The sequence below is a fragment of the Peromyscus leucopus genome, chromosome X (assembly GCF_004664715.2).
Source record: "Peromyscus leucopus breed LL Stock chromosome X, UCI_PerLeu_2.1, whole genome shotgun sequence".
NCBI classification, from domain to species: Eukaryota; Metazoa; Chordata; class Mammalia; order Rodentia; family Cricetidae; genus Peromyscus; species Peromyscus leucopus.
Window position 1 is genome coordinate 137,547,931 of NC_051083.1, and position 15,913 is coordinate 137,563,843.

The 15,913-nt window shown below is 36.2% G+C and overlaps 1 protein-coding gene across 3 annotated transcripts in view; it reads left to right on the forward strand.

Moving 5' to 3' along the window:
• The window catches only part of Brcc3 (BRCA1/BRCA2-containing complex subunit 3), a 43,478-nt gene that overhangs the window by 4,606 nt on the left and 22,959 nt on the right, over window positions 1-15,913 (forward strand). For all 3 annotated transcript variants that reach the window (XM_028888483.2, XM_028888482.2, XM_037199376.1), the window contains 3 exons: window positions 2,197-2,316; window positions 15,185-15,272; window positions 15,690-15,778. In XM_028888483.2, the coding sequence (XP_028744316.1) occupies window positions 2,197-2,316; window positions 15,185-15,272; window positions 15,690-15,778 (297 nt within the window). The remainder of the gene's footprint in view (window positions 1-2,196; window positions 2,317-15,184; window positions 15,273-15,689; window positions 15,779-15,913) is intronic.

A 15,913-nucleotide genomic window follows, 5' to 3' on the forward strand; every position in this document is an offset into this window, starting at 1 on the left:
TAAGAAAGTCATAAATGAAATATGGTCCCTGCTTTGAGAAGCTTGTATTCTAGTACAAGAGAAAAGTATGAAAATAAATAGAACACAATGTGTGTTCTAGCAAAAATAAGTGTTTATCTATTATGAAAGAATATATATGAGAGGAAAATGATTAGGTATTTATAGTATGGTCAGGAACTTAATATGAAAGAGATTACCAAGTGAAAATATTTACACAGAAGGGAGACTATGTGAAAAGCCACATAAAATAGAAACACATGATTTATGGGAACTCTAAGTAACTGAATAATACAAAAGCATAACAACCTTCTGAGATATAAGCCCTCTAGAGCTATCTGTGTTTTCAACAAATTATAAAGCCAAGTGGCTCACATCTGTAATCTCAGCACTCAAGAGGCCAGGCAAAGGATTTTTGTGAGTTTCAAGCTAACCTAAGCTACATAGTAAGTTGCAGGCCATTTTGGGCTGTAGAGTAAGACCTTGTCAAACAACAACAATGAAAAGAACAGGTTATCCCTTAAGCAACATTTTATTTATTAAAAGAATAGTCAGTATTTGTTATGCAATTGATACCTTGTCTTGACTTTTGTCTATTCAAGTTAGGTTTTCATACCAAAATGCTTTTAACTATATTCACATTTTCTTTTTTTTTTTCTTTTTTTTTTTTTTTTTTTTTTGTTTTTCGAGACAGGGTTTCTCTGTGTAGCTTTGTGCCTTTCCTGGAGCTCACTTGGTAGACCAGGCTGGCCTCGAACTCACAGAGATGCGCCTGCCTCTGCTTCCCGAGTGCTGGGATTAAAGGCATGCGCCACCACCGCCCGGCCACATTTTCTTTAATAAGTAGCTACAGCCAAAGGATGAAAATAATGTTAATATAAGGGTATATTTTATTTGGTTTTATTATATAAAGTATTATTTCAATATGTAGTCAATATTTAAGAAATGTTGAGATATTTCACATTCTTCCCCCTCCCCTTTTTTGAATTAAGCCTTTTGTTTACAGTGAGCATCATATGTTTCATTTAAAATCAGACAACATATTTTAAGAGCTGTGTCATTGTACAGTAGGGAAATCATAGCTTATGTCAAAAACTTCCTCTCAGATTTCATCTTTATCTTGCCACTTCTGTCATTGAAAGCCAACTGCCCCACCTCAATCCCAAACTCGAACCATTTCATTGTTCCTTATGTCTTCTTTGTCTTTCTTCTCCTTTTTACTCTACACTATTCTAAATGTGGGCACCCCTCTTGATTTAGGCCCAGACCTCTGGCCCCATTCTCCATACGTTTTTTGTTACTTCATGAAAATTTTGTTGATGGTTTCCAAACTGATTCTGTTTGAGCCAAAGCTTAAATACTACCAGAAAAACATTGTCATATTTAATTTCCTTCTAGTTCATCCTGAAATCTACTACATGATATTAGAAACTTTGTACATCCTTTCATTCTGTCTTTCCACCTCAAGCTATACAACTACATCAGTTAACCAACCTGTCTCCCAAACATTTTACTCACACTTTACCTCTTCTGTAGCTTATATACCTACATGGCAACTGTAGGAATTCTGTATGAACATGCACAGCAATCAACAAATATGAACATTTACCTACCTTCTCTATGATTAATTTTTTTCTAATGTAAGTCACTCTTATGATTTCCTCTAATATTGATTTTCTCCATTATTTTAGTGTAGTTTCATGTACAATACTTTCTCCTCAACCATATTATTAGCATTTGAACAGTTTTATATTCCTTCATATGATAATGCATATTGCACATCTTAGATGATTATTCAAAAAGTACATCCTTGATCTAAATACTATTGAAATATGTATCTTGATTGGGATATGGTATATTGAAAACATTTATTAACTAGAAATACTGATGCATGCCTGTAATGCCAGCACTTTGGAGGTACAGGCAGGAGGATCAGGAGTTTAAGCCCAGCTCCAGCTACACAGCAAGTTGGAGGCCAACCTAGACTACATGAAACTCTGTCTCAAGAATACAATATAAATTTAAATATATATATATATATAATATTGCATCATTAATAAGAAAAGCATCAGTTTTCAAAACTGAAATTCTCTACTGCTACTTTAATAATAAAATGTAATCCTATAATTACAGGAAATTGGAGAGAGAAATGTAATTGGCCAGAGAGAGAAATAACCATTTCTTTGGATTTTCCTTTAGATGGATACCATCAGAATTGTTCACATCCATTCTGTCATCATCTTGCGACGTTCTGATAAGAGAAAGGACCGTGTAGAAATTTCTCCAGAGCAGTTGTCTGCAGCCTCAACAGAGGCAGAAATATCCTTACTATTAGATGCTTTGTGTGCTGTGGGGCTTGTGGGCCACACTGATGCAATTGCTAGAGTCATCTTACTTTAGGTGGTTTCATAAATTTTCTCCTTAGTGAATGTTCTCTGGTTTTCATATTGACGTTTTAGATCTAATTCATATTCTCTCTCTCTCTCTCTCTCTCTCTCTCTCTCTCTCTCTCTCTCTCTCTCGCTCGTGTGTGTGTGTGTGTGTGTGTGTGTGTGTGTGTGTGTGTGTGTGTATTCGGGTATTGTTTCTTAAACACTTTCTACCATTAAAAAAGTCGTACTTTACAACGTACCAAGTTTCCACATGATATTTTCCTACATGCTTATGTTCAGTTTACCCTCCCTCCATTCCTTCTGCTCCACCATCTCCCTGCCCCCCCCCCACTTAAACCTCTCCTCAGTATTTTCTTTCTGTTTCCACATATGTTCTATTACCCTCCTCATTGTGCTTCCTTAAAGCCCTATTCCTGCCCCTCATAAACCTCTTTCTGGTTTCCTCACTTCTACACACATGTATTCCTCATTCATTCCCACAAAAATACACATATATAAAAATTAAAAGCTAGGATCCACATATGAAAAAGAACATATGCCATTTGTCTTTCTGGGTCTTGGTTACCTCACTCAATATAATATTTTCTTGTAGATGTAACCGTCTTGTTAAATAAGAAACACAGAGTCAATGCAGAGATGAAAGCCCAAGAGGTCAGAGTAATAGCTAAGAGCTAAAAACCTTACCCTTCACTGCTACTGTTGTCCTTCCCTCCACAAGAGAGCTCCTTCCTGTGTCTCTGTCTTTATATAGACTTTCTGTTCTGTCTTCTCATTGGTTGTAAACTCAACCACATGACCTCCTCATCACTGCCCATCTATACAGACCTCCAGCTCTTCTATGGTTGGTATTGAGATTAAAGGCGTGTGTCTCCATGCTGGTGTGATCAGGATTATAGGCATGTACTACCACTGCCAGACTTCTGCTATGGCTTGCTATTAGCTCTGACCCCCAGGCAAATTTATTTATTAACATACAAATAAAATCACATTTCAGTACAAATAAAATATCGCCATATTTCCCCTTTTCTATTTTAATAAAAAGAAAAAAGGAAAAAAGTAATAACTAATATAAGAAAAACTATATACAAAAGTACAATAACTATATACCATATATACAAGCAATAAATACCTAAACAATGTCTAGTCCATTTGTATTTGACAAATTCAGAGAAAATAATTCCATTTTCTATACTATTGTATCTAATTCACTTTCTATCCTAACTAATCTTCAGCTATAACTAACTAATCTTCAACTCCCTCAGAGACCCAAGAAGGAAATAATATTACCTAACAAAAATAAAAACAGGAAGTGCATGCAAACAACTTCCAAAAAAAATGTGAGTTGACAGAAACAGCCAGCTGCCTGGACAGTCACCAAAGGTTTGTCCACAGCGTTGGGATATCATCTTCAGCCTATAGGCTTAGCGTATCTGACAGACTCAATGGTGAAGTAGGATGTACACAAGGTCAACATTTGGTGAGAGCAGGCCATGTAGCAGAAACACCTGAATTCCACTAGTGTCATGTCATGATTCAGGATTTTAAATTCTGGAAATTGTTGATGTTTTTTTAATTCAGCTGTCCATTCTTCTTGGCTATGTGTGTGTGTGGTTTCATCTCAGCATCCCGTTTTTCTCCATATCCCTGTATGAAATGCCAGTCTACTATTGAGAGGTGTGAATTTAGTTACTCTTCAAGAATAACTGTTTCAGCTGCCGTTCCACTACACATCAGAAGCCATCTGCCCACTGCCTGTTCAGCTGCCTTCGAAGAAAAGGGCACTGTACCTTTTCTGGATTGTGAAGGCCACTTCAGGGATGGTGCCATATTGTCCTGGCCTCAGAAGATGCCTTTTGTTAAAGCCACAACCACACTTGTCTTGGCAAGAATCGGTAGTCCTTTGTTTCGTGTCCTGTCTGTCCTGTTGTCAGCAGTTGATTCGAGGATACTTTGTTGTACAGTGGCTAACTTTTGCCACAATGAAAGTTAACTCCATATGCAGTTTCTTCAATGCCCATATTCTCTCTGAAGTAGATTGGTACTGCCAGGAGCCGACATGTCTCATAGTCATAACAAAAAAGAAAAATGTTCTAAGTTATTAAAACATTTTAAATACCATATTCTGTAGATCTCTGAAGGGTTTGAAGATGACCTATCTATCTAAAATATATCTGCTCGATCTTGAAAACATACCTAATATGACTACAAGTTCTATTGTAATGTCTAACTACTAACTTTCATTTGTATATATCCTAATAGTTGGTAATAATAACATTCAAAGATCAGCAAATTGCATTACATTGTTAAATGAATGGTATAAATACAATATCTTGAACAAAATTAGAAATATACATATAGCATTTTCTAACAATATCAATTTCAATATATATGATTTGTATACAATATAAAAAATCCAATCCAGTGTAAAGTATTTAAAACTAGTAATTTTCTTTTTCTTTTTTCTCTCTTTTTTTTTTTAAACAAGAACCTTAAATCTACTCTCCTTTGCTTAGCCCTTTTCCTAACCCTTAATAGCTTGTAACCAACCCTCCTAAACAATGAAAATTATCCCAGACCCAAAACACATTAAAAGACCAAAAAACCACCCTCCCCATACCACCTCTTTGGGAATGTTGGCATCGTATTCTTGAAATTGCTTCCTACTGGGTATGGGTGAAGGTATCTTTATTCTGAAAAGAAAAATTTGGGGTTAATTGTCAAATTCTAGGAAAGGTAACTATATCCTTTGTTATCCAGTCTGTGTATAATGCCAAAGTTTAGGGTTTATCTCAAGTCCCTATTCAAGTAGTCTTTGAGACTGGATCATCTCATCTAGCCCTCTCAAAATTGCTCTGAGCACTTTGTAGTGCAAAGCTGATCTATAGATGATGTTTGTCAACTTAGTGATATTATTATTGTCCACGTGGAATTATTGTTGTTGTGGGGCCCCATCTTCTTCCTGGAGACTTCAGTTGATGTTAGGCCTGGCTGTGATTTCCTTCAGAAAACTGATAAGAGACTTGAACACAAATATATGTATAAGCAGCTAATTGAAGCCTTTTATCTAGAATTAGTTAGTATTCTATATGACCATTCATATCTTAACAAAGTTTAAAATATATATATATTATATATTAATCTTGAAATTTTGATATAAAATTCATACTTTAAGAAAAGTTTAAAGAATCAGAATAGAATCAAAGAATTGAGATTAGTAGTAATAGAATAGTCCGTTAATTAATTTGGTTTTTCTCCTGTCCCATATCAGAAGATGGCTCTTCTGGCATGATACAGGGAGTTTGTATTTTCTTTTCTTTTTTTTTTTTTTTTTTTGGTTTTTCGAGACAGGGTTTCTCTGTGTAGCTTTGTGCCTTTCCTGGAACTCACTCTGTAGCCCAGGCTGGCCTCAAACTCACAGAGATGCACCTGGCTCTGCCTCTCAAGTGCTGGGATTAAAGCGTGTACCACCACCGCCTGGCTGTATTTTCCTTTTAACAACATGCTTGAGTTTAAAGAAGGAGAGAGCCATTCTCCAACTCCAAAGTCAGCTTTAAATTTTAACTGAACTGAGACTACAAGAAGACCAATAGTGTTAAATTTCTTTAGAGAAGAGCAGAAACACATTTAGGAAGACTTATGAAATTTTATACATGATATACCAATAGGCCATTTTACTCTGTTTCCTGGGATAGATGAATTGTCCTTTTTCTTCAGTTGTCTCATTTGTCCAGTGTTCTTCAGATTCCTTAGCCTTCATTCTGCTAAAAGACAAAAACAAAAACCTTTCCCCAAGACTAATTTTGGGGAGGTTCCCTTTCGGCAAGTTATTATCTGATTAAATGAAAAGGCATGTGTTACTGGTATAAGTTAGTTTAAATTGGATGGTCATACTGGTTGATGAACTATCACCTCCTCTAATTAAGAGGTCTCTCTTGTTCAAATCGAACCTTTATCAATTTTGATGGTGTCCACAGCTTATCTTCTCCTGTAGAAACAAAAGCAAAACCTTGTCCCCAACGTAACATGTATCCTGGTTTCTATTCTGAGGTCAGCACATCCTTAAAGTATATAGGCTGATTTAATTCTGTAGTTTTTCTATTATCCAATGTCTCTCTGCAGCTGTTGTTCCTTTCTCATTAGCATTGAGAAAATTCAAAGTTAATAGAGCATTATGAAGTCTATTTCTGGCGTCTTTTGTTACCCTTTTCTGTTTATTTAGCATATCCTTTACAGTTCTGTTTAAGCTTTCTTTTTTTATTTATCTATTTATTATGTATACAGTATTCTGCCTGCGCATATGACTATAGGCCAGAAGAGGGCACCAGATCTCATTCTAGATGGTTGTGAGCCACCATGTGGTTGCTGGGAATTGAACTCAGGACCTCTGGAAGAACAGCCAGTGCTCTTAACCTCTGAGCCATCTCTCCAGCCCCTGTTTGATCTTTTTATAACTGCTTGGCCTGTAGGATTATGTGGTATACCTGTAATATTCTTTATATTGTAATAAGCAAAAAACTGTTTTCATTTTAACAGAGACATATGCTGGAGCATTGTCAGTTTTAATTTGTGCAGGTATATACATGATGGCCATAACTTCTAGCAAATGCATGATTATAGAATCAGCTTTTTTCAGAACTCAAAGCAGTTGCCCATTGAAATCCTGAATAAGTATCAATGGTATGGTGTACATATTTCAATTTTCCAAATTCTGCAAAGTGAAACACATCCATGTGCCAGATTTCATTCCTCTGAGTACCCTTTGGGTTACATCCTGCTGGTAATGGTGTCTGATTTTAAAAGGAACAAGTAGGACATTTCTTTATAATTTCTTTGGCTCATTGCCAGGTTGTGGAAACATCCTTTTTTAAACAGATAGATGAGCCGGGCGGTGGTGGCGCACGCCTTTAATCCCAGCACTCGGGAGGCAGAGGCAGGCGGATCTCTGTGAGTTCGAGGCCAGCCTGGTCTCCAAAGCGAGTTCCAGGAAAGGCGCAAAGCTACACAGAGAAACCCTGTCTCGAAAAAACCAAAAAAAAAAAAAAAAAAAAAAAACCAGATAGATGACTGTGAGCCACCGTGTAAGTGCTGGGAACTGAATCTAGATCCTCTGCAAGAGCAGCAAGTAATCTTAACCACTGAGCCATCTATCCAGGCCTGTTGTTTACTTGATGATAGCCATTGTGACTAGGTTATAAATTCTGGGGATGGAACTCAAGAGCATGCACTAAAAAAGTAAGTACTTTGTAAACTGAGCCATTTCCTCATCCCAGGTTAATCAGAATTTCATTTCTTACTGTTTCTTTTATTGGAAGAAATAATAATTTTGGACAGTCATACTTGTAAATGTCCACAGGACCTAGGGTAAAACACTCTACAGTGAGTTCTATATGCAGTATCTTTTGCCTCCCATCATACTTTCTACATATTGGCTCCATTCCTTCCTGCCCTTCCAGTTTTTCTAATTTCTAGGTTGTTTACTATCTTGGTCTCTATCCCTGAAAAGATTAGTTTGTGAACCTTTTCCTCAGAAAATGTCACGAAGAGAACTGAACACATTATGCCATGTTAAAGATAACCAAAGAATTATTTGTTTCCTGTAGTCTGAATTCCATACCTTATCTATGGCAAGTTAACTTTATATCAGTGCCTCCAATGGTTTATTGTTTTACCAGATTAAGTTAATCTTCTCTTGGTCCTATCTGTGCATAGATGGAGAAAATGAATTTTAAAATACATATTATACTTTTTAATTTGGGTTTTTTTAAGAGAAGGTCTTATTCTGTAGCCTTGTCTAGTCTGGCCTCCACTTCTTGAGTGCTGGGATTGCAGATATCAGCTGCATCAATCCTGGCTCCTTTGTATACTTTTAAAGTTAACACTATGCATACATACTATTTATATCAAATTTTATGATTTATATTTAAATTTTACAGTCTTTACTATCTATAGGTCCATTTTGTTTTGGGGGGATTTTATTTGTTTGTTTGTTTGTTTTTTAAGACAAGGTCTCTCTGTGTAACGGCCCTGGCAGTCCTAGAACTCACTTTGTAGATCAGGCTGGCCTTGAACTCAACAGAGATCAGCCTGCTTCTGTCTCCTGAGTGCTGGTATTAAAGGCGTGTACCACCACCTCTTGGCTGTAGGTCCATTTTGTAATAAATTGTTTATATATTGAATGTAACATATCTCTATGTTAACAATTCATTGGAAATCAATAACAAAATATATTTATTTATTTTTTGGTTTTTCAAGACAGTTTCTTTGTATAACCCTGGCTGTCTTTAGAACTCACTCTGTTGACCAGGCTGGCCTCAAACCTGCCTCTGCTTCCCAAGTGCTGGGATTAAAAATGTGTGCCACCATCAGCTGGCCTAACAATATGTTCTTATTACTTGGAGTATAGTCTCCCAGTCAGACAGGAAATACAAAAGCAGTAAAGTTACTTTCTTTTTCCTGTGTTTAGATTTTAGAATTTGAAGTTTTTATATGTATTTTTAGTATTTTGTTGATGTTTCATCAAGTTTTTCTCTATTAAATTTTGGATTTTGTAATATAAATAAGGCATAGAATAATCTAGTTTATATACAATCTTTTAAAAATACTTTTTTCAAAGAGCATGGATTGATTATATGTAAAAATATATCTCCTTACTAGCCACATAATATTTCATATTCAAGTATATTTATATGCTTTGTGCATTTATATTACTTTTGAGCCAAGTTTTAGCTTATAGTAGAATTACTTACACAAATTTCTTAAGTATTTTCATGACTAGATAAAATAGTCATGAAAAATGGTACTATAGCTTTTTCAAAAAGTTGTATTTGTTTTTATTTTAAGTTTATGAAGCCGGGCGGTGGTGGCGCACGCCTTTAATCCCAGCACTCGGGAGGCAGAGGCAGGCGGATCTCTATGAGTTCGAGGCCAGCCTGGTCTCCAAAGCGAGTTCCAGGAAAGGCGCAAAGCTACACAGAGAAACCCTGTCTCGAAAAACAAAAAAACAAACAAAAAAATAGCTTAAGTTTATGGGCGTTTTGCCTGCATGTATATGTACCACATGTGTGCCTGGTACCCAAGGAGGCCAGAAGAGGGTGTCATATCCCCTGAAACTGGAGTTTATGAACCTGGGTCCTCTGGAAAAGCAGCTAGAGCTCTTAACCACTTAGACATCTCTTCAATCCCTCCTATAGCTTTTTTCATATTTCCTTTTATATATTTTCTGTCCACCATGAAATCTCCTGTTCCTTTAGGAAATCGATAGGTTTTTATCTTGGCAATATCATCACTGCTGCTTTCTTATCCTGGTGTACCTGTCAATCATTACAGGATTTCTGAACACAGTAGTCACTCTGCTGTATAAGTTGGAGCACTGAAATCTGATAGCATTGGTATTCATCATTTCTGGATATTTTAACTGCAGGGCCATCTTATTTGCCACTTCTAAAGAATTTGTTAGAGTCTAAAGCATCTTTACTTATGTCAACAAAATATAGTTTACTTAGTTTTATATCATGATGACATTTGTAAATCACAATCTTAAAATATATATTTTTATAAATATATATCTTTTACTATATAAATATAAATTATATTATTTTATGTTTGAGTATATATACCACATGTGAATGCAGGTGCCTGAAAAGTTCAGAAGAAGACATTGGATTCCTTGCAGCTGGGGTTACAGGCAGTTGTGAATGTGGGTGCTGGGAAATAAACCCACATCTTCTGCAAGTAGAATATAGATTCTTAACCACTAAGCTGTCTCTCCAGCTCCTAATGTAGCAACCTTGTCACCAGAAAGTGTAAGTCTTAACTGCCAATCAAAATCCTTATATTAGTATGGAAAAATTATCAACAGATTCTCCTAACATGGCCTGCTTGGTTTCATCTTCCCTACCTTTCAACCTTTGCATGATCCTTATTGAGGAAATTAATTCAAGAATTCGACTATCCAATTGTTGAGATACTTCTTCATCATGTACTTTTTTTTTTTTTTTTTTTTTTTTTGGTTTTTCAAGACAGGGTTTCCTCTGTGTAGCTTTGCGCCTTTCCTGGGACTCACTTGGTAGCCCAGGCTGGCCTCGAACTCGCAGAGATCCGCCTAGCTCTGCCTCCCGAGTGCTGGGATTAAAGGCGTGCGCCACCACCACCCGACCTCATCATGTACATTTTTACCAACCAATGTTTTGAAAACTTTGCTAACATTTTCTAGAGTATGCACTTAAACACACATTCTATTGAATCCCAAACGGTGTGATGATCTCTATAGAGAACATAAACCTGACCACAAATGCTATTAATTACTTTATGAAAAACTATAAAGCAAACTAGCTGTCAGCTTGTAGAGCTACTGCACATTTCAAGGTTATATCTCTGTGTGAAACTGGGGCATTAGTGGCATGACAGGACCCCAAATGTGATGCCTCATCTAAATGATTCTTCTGTGTTTCACTATTGCTAATCTGCCTAGGAAAATAATTTGTCAGCTAGGGTATGATGGCACATGCCTGTAATCCCAGTACTTACCAGGTAGAAGCCAGCCTAGAGTATGTAGTGAGACTCTGTTTCAATAATAAAATAGTTTTATTTCTTTCAACTTTTTTTTTCATGTTTTTTGAGACAATGTCTCAATATGTAGCTCTATCTGTACTGTACCTCACTTATATTTTTCTTATGAGTAAACTTAGGTTTTTTATTGTTTTGTTTTATTTTGTTGTTGTGTTTTCTTTTCTTTCTTTCTTTTTTTTTTTTTTTGAGACAAGGTCTCACTGTTTAACTCTTGTTGGCCTAGAACTCACTGTGTAGACCAGGCTGGCCTCAAACTCACAGAGATCCATCTACCTCTGCCTCCTGAGTGCTGTAAAAAAAGATATGTTTCATTACATGTAGCTTAAAGTTAGGTTTTCATTTTTTTAAGAGTTGATAATACTTTTTACTAAATTTTCTGTTTATTTAATTTGTTTTTCTATAGGTTTGAAAATCTTTTATTTTTCAAGAGGATTTTTATAAATTATAAAAATTATCTTTTTGAAAGAAGGGTAGTGATTTTTTTCCTCTTGGAAATGTGTTTACTGTTATATGTGCTCCCTAGTATAATTGTAGTTCTTTTTATATTTTCTTATTGATTTATTAATCCTAACTGATTGCCCTTTACATTTTTAAAAATTCTGTTTCTGAAATATTTGTAAATCCATTAGGAATTAAAAAATAATACAGAAAAGTCTTTGTAACCTTGACCCAGTTTGCCTGTAGGCTATATCATACAAAATTATAGTATAAAAAGAAACCAGGAAATTGACAGTGACAGAATATTTATAGTTCTATGCTACTTTGTCACATGATATAAATAGCCACCTAAATAGTCAACTTTCAAAACTGGGGACCAATGAGATAGTTCCATGGGCAATGGTACTTTCCACAAAAGCCTAGTGACCTAAGATCTGTCCCTGGAACCCACTTAAAGGTAGAGAATTGACTACAAAAAGTTGTTCTTTGATTTCCACATGCTCACTGTGGCACATTGCATCTGTACAAACAATACACATAATATAATAAAAGTTTTAAAGATATAAAACTATTTTATTATGCTACCTTTTCATAGTCACACCCAATGTTTCCTTGTCACACCTAACCCCTGACAGTTACAAATGTGTTCTTCATCTCCTTACTTTACATTTGCTGCTACTTTGTATCCTGGGCATGTGGGCTTTAATGTCACAGTCTACCTTTTCCTTATTTTCTGTATTGCTATACAGACCCATGAGCTGGCTTCTAGGATTCTGTTGAGCAACTTGGAGAGCATCTGAGCCTTTTCAGGGTGAACTGTGTAGAGCAGAGCAACTCTGAGTATAGGAGGTTTTCATCACTACTAAGATAGGACCCTTCTAAGCACTCTTCCCCCCTGCCTCCTAAAAGATGTCTCTCTACCTTGGCAGAGTATGTGTAGGAGGAAATAACTGCTGGTCCCCATCCTGCTTCTCCGGCCAAGTAGTTCCTTACCATTACCCTTGTAAGGGGTAATTACTTTTTCTTAGGCCTCAGGTCCTTCCCTCACACACTTGTGTTCCTCTGTGCCCTGTGGAGTACTCAAATGGGACCCACTGGACATATCTAGGGTTCTGTCTCTTTGAAGATGTTCTCTGCCCTGAAAGCTACTAGACTTAATGATTCACTTAAGCTCTAAGTAGTTCACCCGGCTTGACTTTTGTTTTCCTTCCCTATTCTTGTGTGGTCTGGAAGTCATCTCATAGGTTCACTTTATCTGTTTCCTATCTAGTGAACATTGTTACTTCATATATTTTAAAAACAAAGAGAATTAACTGCCCTAACAAAAATTCCTATAGTTCTGGCCGGGCGATGGTGGCACACGCCTTTAATCCCAGCACTCGGGAGGCAGAGCCAGGCGGATCTCTGTGAGTTCAAGGTCAGCCTGGGCTACCAAGTGAGCTCCAGGACAGGCTCCAAAGCTACACAGAGAAACCCTGTCTCAAAAAACAAACAAACAAACAATCAAACAAAAAATTCCTATAGTTCTGAAAATAATGTTTTGTTTTTTTTTTTAATTGAGATTACTTGTTATATTCAAGTGGAAACCAACCCATTCCCAAACAGGTAATGGCTGGGTACACGACTATACCATTACAACTATGATTTGTCCAGCACTTACTGGGAGCCAGGCACAACTTACACAGAGTGCCGCATCTACTCTTCACTACCATGTGAAATATTCTTCCCCATCTACAGCTAAAGAGATAGGTTAAAGGAATAAGCAATTTTTTCTTGTTGTTTGAACATTAAAAGCACATTTAAGAAAGGTGTGGTGGTTCCACCTGTAATTCCAGGTTGTGGGAAGTGGAGGCAGGAAGATTGCAAATTTGAGGCCTGCCTGACCTATATAGTGAGATACTATCTCAAAAAGTGTACTGTTCCTCAAACTTAGTTGTATAAAATGTATTGTGTGTGTGTGTGTGTTTAATTTTATGTATATGGACATTTTGCTTGCGTGTGTGTGTGTGTGTGTGTGTGTGTGTGTATTTGTGTGTGTGTGTGTGTGTGTGTGTGTGTGTGTGTGTGCCTGGTGCCCATGAAACTAGAAAAAGGTATTGGATCTCCTGGAACTAAAGTTACAGATGGTTGTGAGCTGCCCTGTGGATGCTCAGAATCGAACCTGGATTCTCTAGGAAAGCAGCCACTAAGCCATCTCTCCAGCCCATACATACATAGAATGGGAGAAAATATTTGCTGGCTATACTTCAAACAAGCAGTTAATATCTAGAATGTATAAAGAATTGCAAAAATTAAACACCAGAAAACCCTGCCAATCAATATATGCACAATGAACTGAATAGACAGCATACTTTTTAAAATTAAATAACTATTCTAATTAGCTCACAAATAAAAACAGCTAGTTTAACCTAGCCACTCAAACAATTGCCCAGGCCCAATACAGTTAGAATGGCTATTCTGAAGCAGTGGAGCTTCACTTAGGTTTTTTTACTTTCATTATCAATTACATGGGTGTTTTGCCTGCATGTTTGTCTATGCACTATGTACATGCAATGCCTTGGAGGACAGAAAAGGGCATCGAATCCCCTGGCACTCTGCCATGTGGGTGCTGGGAATTGAACCCAGATCTTCTGGAAGAGCAGCCAGTGCTCTTAACCTCCTCAGTTCCTCAATTACATTTTTATTGACTTATCTATACAAAAAGAAGAAACTCTGAGTTGAAACTAGGAAAAAAAATAGCATTAAATTCTCTTTCATGATTCATGTTCTCTAAAGAAGAAACATCTGGGTACCTGGCATGCACATGGTACATACATACATGCAAATAAAACACACAGATAAAATAAAAATAAATAGATCTTTTTTAGAAGAAGAAGCATGACTAGCCAATAAATATTTCAAAAGTGTTTAACATCCAGCCATCAAGGATATGTAAATCAATTGTTATGATCCCACTTCACTTCAGTCAAAATGGCAATCATTGGTTGTGTTTTAATATAGGTAATTTGTAGGAAAATTAAGCAGCATTTTACAGGACGTGGGAAATTGAACTGTAGACTTTATGTGGCCTGCAACTACTTTACTTTGCTGTTTTTAACATTTGACAGCCTACTTTAGAGAAATCAAATAAATTAAAAAGTTATTATGGCTTGAAGTATACCTCCTTAGGGGTAGATCACTTGCCTAGCATGCCTGTTCCATCCTACAGTGCACACATATCAGCATATATGGTTCTCAACCTGTGCATCATGACCCCTTTGGCAAACCTCTGGCTCCATAAATATTTACATTATGATTCATAACAGCAACAAAATTACAGTTATGAAGTAGCAATGAAAATAATTCTATGATTGGGGGGTCACCATAACATGAGGACCTGTATTAAAGAATCACAGTATTAGGAAGGTTGTGAAACAGTGGATATGAGTATACATGTGTGCTTGCACACACACACACACACACACACACACACACACACACACACACATTTATTTCTTTATTTACTGAAAATGGGAGTAGACAGGACAGAAGATTCTCAAATTGAGAATATAAATGAATTCTGAAGATTTAAACAAGCTTTTTTGTAGAGAATGTAACGATTTGAATGACCAAACATTTGTACAATTGGAGTAAGATGATGTAATAGAAATGTGAGTTATATTTAAAGAAAAAACTGACTTTAAGTGAATAACATTGAAAGTTCTGAGCATTGACCCTAATTATGTTTTTTGAGCCTTTATTATAAGCATCAGGTTTTTCTTATTTTGAAAATACCTTGACAAACATACAGGTTGGCTGAACTAACAGGCCGTCCGATGAGAGTTGTTGGCTGGTATCATTCCCATCCTCATATAACCGTTTGGCCATCCCATGTTGGTAAGTGTTATAAGGTTGCAGTGTTTGTTTATTTCCCTCAAATGAATATAATTTTTCCTCCATTACATAGCATGGTCATCAAAAGGATTTCCTTCTAAGAAAAAGCCTATCTTCTAGTCTAGAGAAAATTATCAAGTTTTAGGGATAGCTGAAATTTTCAATTTTTTTCTATGCTACATTTTGTGGTAGGGCTACTCTTGGGTTAAGCACCTGGAGTTACTACTTAATAGCAAACTTTTCATAATATTCTTTAACTTGGCAAAATACATTCTGACATTCATATTATCATTACAGTATCTCTATTTTGCCTGTAGAATATGAATGTTGACAAGATAACCAATAATTAGTCACTACTGTTATCTCTAAATAAAGTCTGTTAAATATGTTATTAACAGAATATTTTTATTTATATTTCAGATGTTCGTACACAAGCCATGTACCAAATGATGGATCAAGGCTTTGTAGGACTTATTTTTTCTTGTTTCATAGAAGACAAAAACACAAAGGTATTGTATGTATAAGTGTATGTGTGTACATATACCGTTTGGCCATATATGTGTGTGTGTTTGTGCACAGAATAGATACCGAATAGAGAAAAATCTCTTTGCAATTTTAATAGGATGGCCAGGGAAGTTTTCAAT